Genomic DNA, 8,977 nt, shown 5'->3' with positions numbered 1-8,977 from the left:
TTACTCTTTCACGCAAAAACTACTGAACGGATTTTGATGAAACTTTACAGTATTATTGTTTATAGCCCAGAATAACATTATAAGTGACGATCTGTGATAAACGAAATAAACGAACAAAAGCTAGTTTATTTATAATTTATACATAAACGTCCATGGCTTCGGGTGTAAATGCCATTTATCCCGCATCGGCAGGTAAACGCTTTACATTCGCAACCCACCAGACTAGGGCAGTAGATAAGACATTAAAGACAGAATATTGACAGGTAAGTATTTAACAAAAATTTAAATAAATAAAAATAAAAAACATAAAAGAAGTTTAGATTTTCCGCTCGATTTAAAAAACTACGCCGTTATTCAAATTTCGCCCGGCATCTAATTAATAAGCTTGGTAAAAAAACATAATCTCTATGTCCGGATTTTTTTGTTATGTAGAGTCGAGTCCGCTTTGCTCTTGGAACTTCATCCGAACTACTAACCGGTTTTGGAAATGAGATGAGTAACTGACCATAAGGCTAGCTATCCATTGGCGCGGAGATGAGAGGAGCGGTAGTCAAAACCACTTTCAGCTGCAAAAAAACAGTTTTTTATACAAAGTATTATGATTAGTGAAAAATATTTGGAAATCATCAAAAATGTGTTATAAAACCATTTTAAAGTCTATTTTTTATATAATTTGTGCACACAACGTGATCACACCTACCTTAGGTACTTATTGTCTGGCAAAATATAAATAAAACCATTACTTTCAATGTTTCAATGAAGTTTGGACTGATTGGTAAAATTTTACATCAGGCGAAAGCACTTTTGACTAATTATNATTTGACTAATTATTTTACAGTCAAAAGTGGTTTTGACCAAGGGCGTCAGTCGAAACCACTTTTGACTGGAATAATCAGTCAAAAGTGATATTAACCAAGAGCATCAGTTAAAACCACTTTGGACTGATTTTCGCAGTCAAAGGTGGTTTTGACCGATTATGAGTTTTGATTGTAACATATCTACTTACTTGAAAAACTCAACGATATCTTGTAAAATCAACACAATATTTTTTGGAGATCCTATTAATATTATAAATGCGAAAGTTAGTGTCGATGTATGTTTGTTACACCTGTATTCACAACGAACGCTGTGCGTTCGATTTGCTGCTTCACTTAAGCAAGCATCGTTTGTGAATACGGGCGTTACTCTTCCATGCAAAAACTTCAGAACTAATTTTGATGAAGCTTTACAGTATTATTATTTATACATCAGAATAACATACAGGCTACAATTTATAACGATTGGTACATATAGGCTAGAATTTATAATTATCTGTTTAATGTTAAAGTCACGCGGGCGAAGCCAAGGGCAAAAGCTAGTTACAAATAAATTTCCAAATCGGCTCTTAGAAAAGACTTCAACGCGTTAGGATTTTGATTAAACGCCTGACGTGAATTTGTTTGTTGAAACATTTGACTGTGCTTTAAAAAGTTTATGATTAGGAAGGTACGCAGATAATAATGCCGAATAAGTTAACATAAAATTTTGTACTGCTTTTCAACTGTTATTTACTCAGAAATATAACCTTCATCTTTTTATTCTCTGAAGGTTATTAAATAAATAAGTGAAATAAATAATGTCAAAGGTGTTTTAAAAATTCAATCGCAAACCTAATTTTTCGATTTCACGTGTAAATAAACTATAGTCTAAACCAAGTCCAGTTTTTTGTAGGTACACTTATAATATTAGCTAATGCAATAATAAAATGTTCCCCCTGAAAAAATCATTTACATACATATTGTGTAAGATTGCACTCTGTGATAACGGATGAATAAAAAATGACCTACCACTTACAACAAACATTTATAACATTAGCTGTAAGTTTTCCAAACAGCGGTAAAATAAATAAAATACACTCAGGATATAAAGTCGAGTTTTAGCGGTAAAATAAATAAAATACACTACAGAATATAAAGTCGATTACGATTTCTCAATAAAGAAACCGTTAACCTCCATAATAATATATCAAAATCTGAAGTTCCCTTGACTAGATGTACCTAATAAATAAAATTAATGTCTACTAAGGGCGGTAAAGCTCCGAGTTTGGCGCCCGCTTTGAGTACGTAGCAAAGTTTTGCTTCACAGCGAAACAACGTTGAATAATGATACAGGAATGTAAAGACTTCATACTCGTATTTCGAAATAGCTGTTACCTCCAACTTTTCATATTATTTATTTATTTAAAATTAAATGTAATTAAAAGAAAGCTATTTCCACGCTGCGCCATTAATAATTCTAATATTCGTATCCTTATTAAAGATCATTTCAAGCATTTTAAACACACACATTTTATATTTTAACTCGTAAAACATAGCTAAAAATGTTCGATCAAGCCACCTTTCAATGTAAAAAAAAATCTATATCAAAATCAATCGATCTCTTTGAGAGCTCCAACGTAGCTACGATGGTACAGACACAGATCCACAATTTGCCAAACTTATAACAACACTCATTTTTCAGGAGTTTATAAGTTTCTTCTATAAAGTTCTCTGTCTATCCCTGAAGTCTGAATAATAAATATGTAATCTTTATTTTCATTACAGTTTTTTCATAATTTTCAACGTTTTCAACTTACCTAAATTTAAAAGATCTGATCACAAATCAAACAGTTACAATATTGTTCATAGGCAGTAGTTCCATCTCAGCCTTTTGTGAACACTATGCCAGTTGTTTTTGTATAGGCGCTTATTGCTTATGAAAAAAAATTAACCGCCTCTGTGGTCTAGTGGTAAGACCACCTGCTTCAGACACAGAGGTCCCGGGTTCGATTCCCAATGGGGGCAGATTTTTCTGTTCGGTTTGGTTCGGCCATCTTACCTAAGTCTGTCGCCATAACAACATTAACAGCATTGTTGTGTTCCGTCAGTTAGAGGTAAGATAGCCAGTTCCTCCGTGGTTGAGGATTCCGGGTGAAGCTCGCTTCCACCTTCGGCCTGATCGTATTATATTACCTATCTATACTTACAATAAATCTGTAGAGAGGTCAATTCTGTACATGAAATATATTTTCAAAATAACTATCAGGGGGTGATTAGTGATCGATACTGATGCCTTTTTGGCATCAGTATCGATCAATTTTGCAATCAGTAAAATTTTTGTCTGTCTGTCTGTCTGTCTGTATGTTCCTTATAGAAACAAAAACTACTCGACGGATCTTAACGAAACTTGGTACAATTATTTTTCATACTCCTGGGCAGGTTATAGGATACTTAGGAATTCCCACGGGAACGGGCATTAGCGGGAAAATCCTTTTGTATGAAATATCTAAACCGCTTAAGTTAGACGCTTGAAATTTGGCAAGCAGGTACCTTAGTAAACTTAAAGCTTAGTTATAACAGGATATTGCAAAATTCCTACGGGAACGGGAATTATCGAGAAAAACATTTTTTGAAAAAATCTAAGCCACGTAACATAGACGCTTGAAATTTGGCATGCAGGTACCTTAGTAAATTTAAAGCTTAGTTACAACAGGATATTGAAAATTCTCACGGGAACGGGAGTTAGCGGGAAAAAATATTTGTATGAAAATATCTAAACCGCGTAAGTTAGACGCTTGAAATTTGGCATGAAGGTCTCTTAGTAAACTTAAAGCTTAGTTACAACAGGATATTGCGAGTTAGCGGGAAAAAACATTTGTATGAAAAAATCTAAACCGCGTAAGATAGATGAAGGGGGTAAAATGGGATCCACGCGTACGAAGTCGCGGGCGGCCGCTAGTTTTCAAATAAATAAGTGAGGATAAAGGCAACAGTTTTAAAATGGAGTGACTTAACAAGAGAAGACTTAAGATCCAAAAATGTGGCTAGCCTGAATATAACCTCCCCCTTGTACTTCCAGCAGTCCTAGTGAGATCCTAGTCAATATCGGGCAATGACTTTTCCTACATGCTTACGCTTAGTGTTTTCCTCTGAGTAGTTCAATTAGAAGCTTTTTTTGTATTGTCTGTTAAAAACCGCTAATATTTTATGTAACATTTATTAAAACGACGCCTTGTACTTTTCTATGACTTCTTACATCAAGTCGATGATTCGTATCGGCGGGCATGTACATATGGTGTGTAGAGGGTCAAAATTGTAAACATCACTAATCCTTAGTCGCTCCTAAAGCTTGGCGGTGCCTTTCGGTTTCACCCTGCGTAAGTATAATGTATATAAAAAGAAAGAAAATGTATAAATGAATAAATAACAATAGATATTATAATGTACGAACATTATTGCATGTCATGGAACTCTTTTTTAGCTTAAGTGCCACCATTGTAAGAAAAATATTCGAAAAAAAATGTAATATAGCTGTTGAGTTTCTGAATAAACTAAATAAATAAATAAATCATCTCATATCTTTTAAACTACGCATCAGATTTTAATTTACTTTTCAGAAATAGTTGATTCAAGTGAAAAGTATATGTGAATACATAGCACGACACGAGGTGAGTAGATAAAAACAAGAAAACAGTGTTGTATGGCACTTCTAGAACTTTATTTACCTACTATCATAATAAATTCAACTGTTTCTTGTCCAAATTACTTCTTTCTCTTTGTCCGGATTCATTTTCGCGTAGGTTGTAGGCGTTCACGTGTTTTGTAGGGAAGTGAGCTCAGAACTTCTTGTCGAATTTCTTCTCCTCGTAGTGGTGGGTCTTGATGTACTCCAGGGCGCGGAGGATGCCCGCTGGCACTGGGGGGGCGGTGGGGATGAGGTCGCTCTGAAAAGGTTAAATAAGTATTTAACAAGCACGTGATAATAATTTTCAAAGAAACTAACAATCACGAACGAGACCTGAGTTCTGTTTTGAATACAATGAATAAAGTTTTAATATTTGAGACAATNAAAAGTTATTACGTTTTCTTTACAATAAGTAATTGGAAGAAAAAAAAATCTATAAAAAATTAAAAAAAAATCTCAAAAAAATTTTGACCTCTTTTTTGTCGATAAAAATAAGTCTAGTTTCATCTGTTTTCATATGTACACTTTAACGTGACTCACACTGTATAGTAGATTAAAGTAGCTAAACTCGTAAAACATAGCTAAAACACCTTTCACTGTAAAAAACTAGATCAAAATCAATCAATCTCTTTGGGAGTTCCCATCGTAGCTACGAGGTCATATCCACAATTAGTCAAACTTATAACAACACTTCTTTTCCAGTGGAGTTTATAAGTTTCTTCTTGCTAACGAAGTCTAAATAAAAAATGTGTATTAAATTATTAATCTTTATTTTCATTCTAGTTTTTTCATAATTTTCAACTTAAATCTAAAAGATCTGTTCTGATCACATCAAATAATTACAACGGTTAATAGGCAGTAGTTCTATCTCCGCCTTTCGTGAACACTATGCCAGTAGTTTTTGTATAGGCGCTTATCGCTTATGAAAAAATAGTAAATATTGTATCTTTAAGCTAATATTCACTTCAATTAATAAGTGCGGATTAAGGCAAATAATTTTAAAATGGAGGATCCAAAAATGTTGTTACTTCTGATATCTCTATCATCGTATTCTGTGAAGTATACGTCAAAGCTAAACATAACCTCCCCTTGCACTTCCAGCGGTCCTAGTTAGATCCTAGACAATATCGGGGAATGACTTTTCCTACACGCTTAAACGCAGTGTAGTTCAATGAGAAGCTTTTTTTGTATTGTCTGTTAAAAACCGCTAATATTTTATGTAACATTTATTAAAACGACGCCTTGTACTTTTCTATGACTTCTTACATCAAGTCGATGATTCGTATCGGCGGGCATGTATGGTGTGTAGAGGGTCAAAATTGTAAACATCATCTTATATCTTTTAAACTACGCATCAGTACGGCTAGCACGAAAAACTTTCGAGTTCAAATCGTTTGCGTACTCGAAACGCCATCAAAAGATTTAGTAAGAAAACTACAACAGCGCCCTTGTGAACGTGTCGTAAAGTGAACTATTTTCAGAATGAAAATTGTCACGTTATCGTTTAATTCGAAGATTGAGTATCGAATTTTATCGAGTACGCAAACGATTCGAAGACGAAAGTTGTTCATGCTAGAAGTACAGATTTTAATTCACTTTTCAGAAATAGGTGATTCAAGTGAAAAGTGTATGTGAATACATAGCACGAGGTGGGTAGATAAAAACAAGAAAACAGTGTTGTATGGCACTTCTAGAACTTTAATTACTATCATAATAAATTCAACTGTTTCTTGTCCAAATTACTTCTTTCTCTTTGTCCGGATTCATTTTCGCGTAGTTTGCAGGCGTTTACGTGTTTTATAGGGAAGTGAGCTCAGAACTTCTTGTCGAATTTTTTCTCCTCGTAGTGGTGGGTCTTGATGTACTCCAGGGCGCGGAGGATGCCCGCTGGCACTGGGGGGGCGGTGGGGATGAGGTCGCTCTGAAAAGGTTAAATAAGTATTTAACAAGCACGTGATAATAATTTTCAAAGAAACTAACAATCACGAACGAGACCTGAGTTCTGTTTAGAATACAATGAATAAAGTTTTAATATTTGAGACATTATTTTCATGAATTTGAAATTTAATAATAATCTGAAATCTAAAAATAAGAAACTGTAACCTCTTTTACCTGGGGCTGGTATCCGTTCTCGTCGGCTACGTAGGTCACTGAGACTGGGCCCTCAGGAGACTGGTACTGGAATTGACCTCTGACAACCTACAGAGTATGCAAAAGAACAAGTAAATTCCACGAAAACATTTTAAGAAATGCAGCAGTTTAATACTCAATAAATAAAAAAGTACATTAATTAAAAAACGAATAAAAAAATATTTTAAAAAGACAAACCATGGTTTGGACACCCTTTTCGAGCTCCTTCACGACACCCTGGGCTTCAGCAGAGATTCCGTTGGAGGTTTCGTAGCTGAAAGTAAAAAAATATACTTTTAAAAGGCTATTCTAATCACGTTGTTTGGTTTTAGAATCATAATTCTTACTGTAATCTGAAATGAAAAGACTAGTTTTACTGCAAATAAAACCTAAATAAGGCGTAATAAGTAAGTATAGGTAAATAGTTGTTGCAATTCACGAAGACGAGTGAGCTTTACATGTGTGGTAATGTTCGTTTTTCAAAAGTGTACTATAGTTAAGTGCATTTACACGTACACACACAAGTAAAGCTCACTCGCCTTCGTGAGTTGCAAGAACCACAAGAACTACAATAAATAAATGTTAATTACGTGTATGCGTAGCTGTCAGGGTTCACTTGAACTTCGGAGCGCACGGTGTCAGCGGAGGCATCCTTGCCGTCGTTGACGTATGTCTTGGCGACGTAAGTTTCAGGCTTGGTCTTGAAGGCGGGGGCGGGGGCGGCGTTGATGGTGACTTCAGCGGGCTGCACAAACACTGAGGCGGAGGCCTTGGCGACATTGCTGAAGCCTGGGCGGGAGTAGGAGGCGGCGCTCGCGGCGCACACGCAGAAAGCCAGTACCTGAAAAATATACATAAATTAGATATAGGCTCAATAACTCTGTAAAAGAGATATTTTCGATTTACTTTACATCATATCTTAATAAGTTATAACATCTTTTTAAACATTAATTAATTAGGTTTGTAATTTCAATATGTTGTTTAATTCTATCACTTGATGATTAATTTATTTATTTGTTTCTATTTTTCTAAGTTAAAAAGGTTTTATGTACTTAAATTAAATCACTTCACAAGTATGTGTACTCACTAAGAATTTCATGTTTGCTGAGATCTGTGTCTGTTTGATATCCAGAAACAAAGTAACCCAATCAGCAGGACATTCGTATTTATACGTTAACTAAAATAGGTAAAAAATCGTCTGAGTAACTTAATGAGGTTAATGACACAAAGACCTTGTCTAAACTCCATATCAATTTCTCGGTTGGACGTTAAACGCCGGGGTCCATCTACCAATATATCAGTCAACGACTTTTATTCGAGTTTTCGCCATAGGACACGCGGGTTCTGTACTAATATTTTTTTAGCATTCATAATTCCGAAAATTCCCAAAGATTGTGGTAAGACACTAAAAAAAAATCACCCGAGTAAGCCTTTCGAGCTTCCTTTTTCGAGCGGTATTTGGTATGCCATTGGAAAAAGTTTATACTTACTTCGTTTTTTTATGCAAACCGACAATAAAAGTTTAGAAGAATCTTAGAATAGCTATTAAATACCTACTTATATTGTGTAATTTACAATGTGTGTCGCCAAAATTATTAGATTCATAGATAGAAATGTAGAGTCATTATGTCAATTAAAATACCTGTAATGTACCACCACCTAACGAGCTATAATAACAACCATTTTTCAATTGATTTGTGATGCCAATTATTGGTTGCATTTTTGGTTGCAGAACTACAAGGATTAGAAGTACTTAATGCGTCGAAGAAACATTAGATGGCGTAACTGTGCACTATTGATCTTGCTAGTAGCTTTTCAAATTAAAAAAAAAGAAGTGAAAAAACGAAGGATCCCTCATTCATCATTTTGTTTTTAACGGATATGAAAAACTCATCTTAAAATTTGACCTTGAAAATAACTACAAGAATTTAGACGACAGGCCGTTAATTTTACACGTACCATGAATATCGGAGATGTGAGGTCCTCACGAAACTAGTTTTATTCGTCTAAATGTCAACGGCTATTATTACCTCCTCCGCGGGTCACTAGGGTCAAGAATTATCTTTGCAGACACAGGTTACGCAACATTTTATAGAAGTTTTGGCGAACTGAATATTTTTAATTTAATGTAGTTTAAAAACTAGGGCTTAGTTATTTTCCAATGAGTTAAATAATGTTATCTAACCTCTAAATGTTGAGTATTAAGGTACACCTTAGAACTATTCATTTATGAACTTTGACAACTTTTTCTTAGCTTATAGAGGTTTACAATTAGTGAAATAGGTAGTAGATAGGTATAAAGTACGAGTTATTTAAGCGAAGGATTAAAGCCCGTTTTCACCATCAATCCCAAATTTTTAAGTGA

At 34.6% G+C, this 8,977-nt stretch overlaps 1 protein-coding gene across 1 annotated transcript; it reads right to left on the bottom strand.

Annotated features, from left to right (window-relative positions):
- Positions 1-6,162: 6,162 nt before the first annotated feature.
- On the bottom strand, positions 6,163-7,769 carry LOC114355206 (larval cuticle protein LCP-14-like). The gene is made up of 5 exons (XM_028307916.1): positions 7,700-7,769; positions 7,203-7,453; positions 6,811-6,886; positions 6,595-6,681; positions 6,163-6,403 (listed from the first exon to the last, which is right to left on the bottom strand). Exons 1-5 carry the CDS (start codon positions 7,709-7,711, stop codon positions 6,296-6,298), a joined length of 534 nt encoding a protein of 177 aa, XP_028163717.1. The 5' UTR covers positions 7,712-7,769; the 3' UTR covers positions 6,163-6,295.
- Positions 7,770-8,977: the final 1,208 nt, after the last annotated feature.

Source organism: Ostrinia furnacalis, unplaced genomic scaffold (assembly GCF_004193835.3).
Source record: "Ostrinia furnacalis isolate ACB-3 unplaced genomic scaffold, ASM419383v2 OfSCF2357, whole genome shotgun sequence".
NCBI lineage: Eukaryota > Metazoa > Arthropoda > Insecta > Lepidoptera > Crambidae > Ostrinia > Ostrinia furnacalis.
The sequence above is the reverse complement of the archived record's forward strand: the minus strand, read 5'-3'. Positions and strand labels throughout refer to the sequence as shown.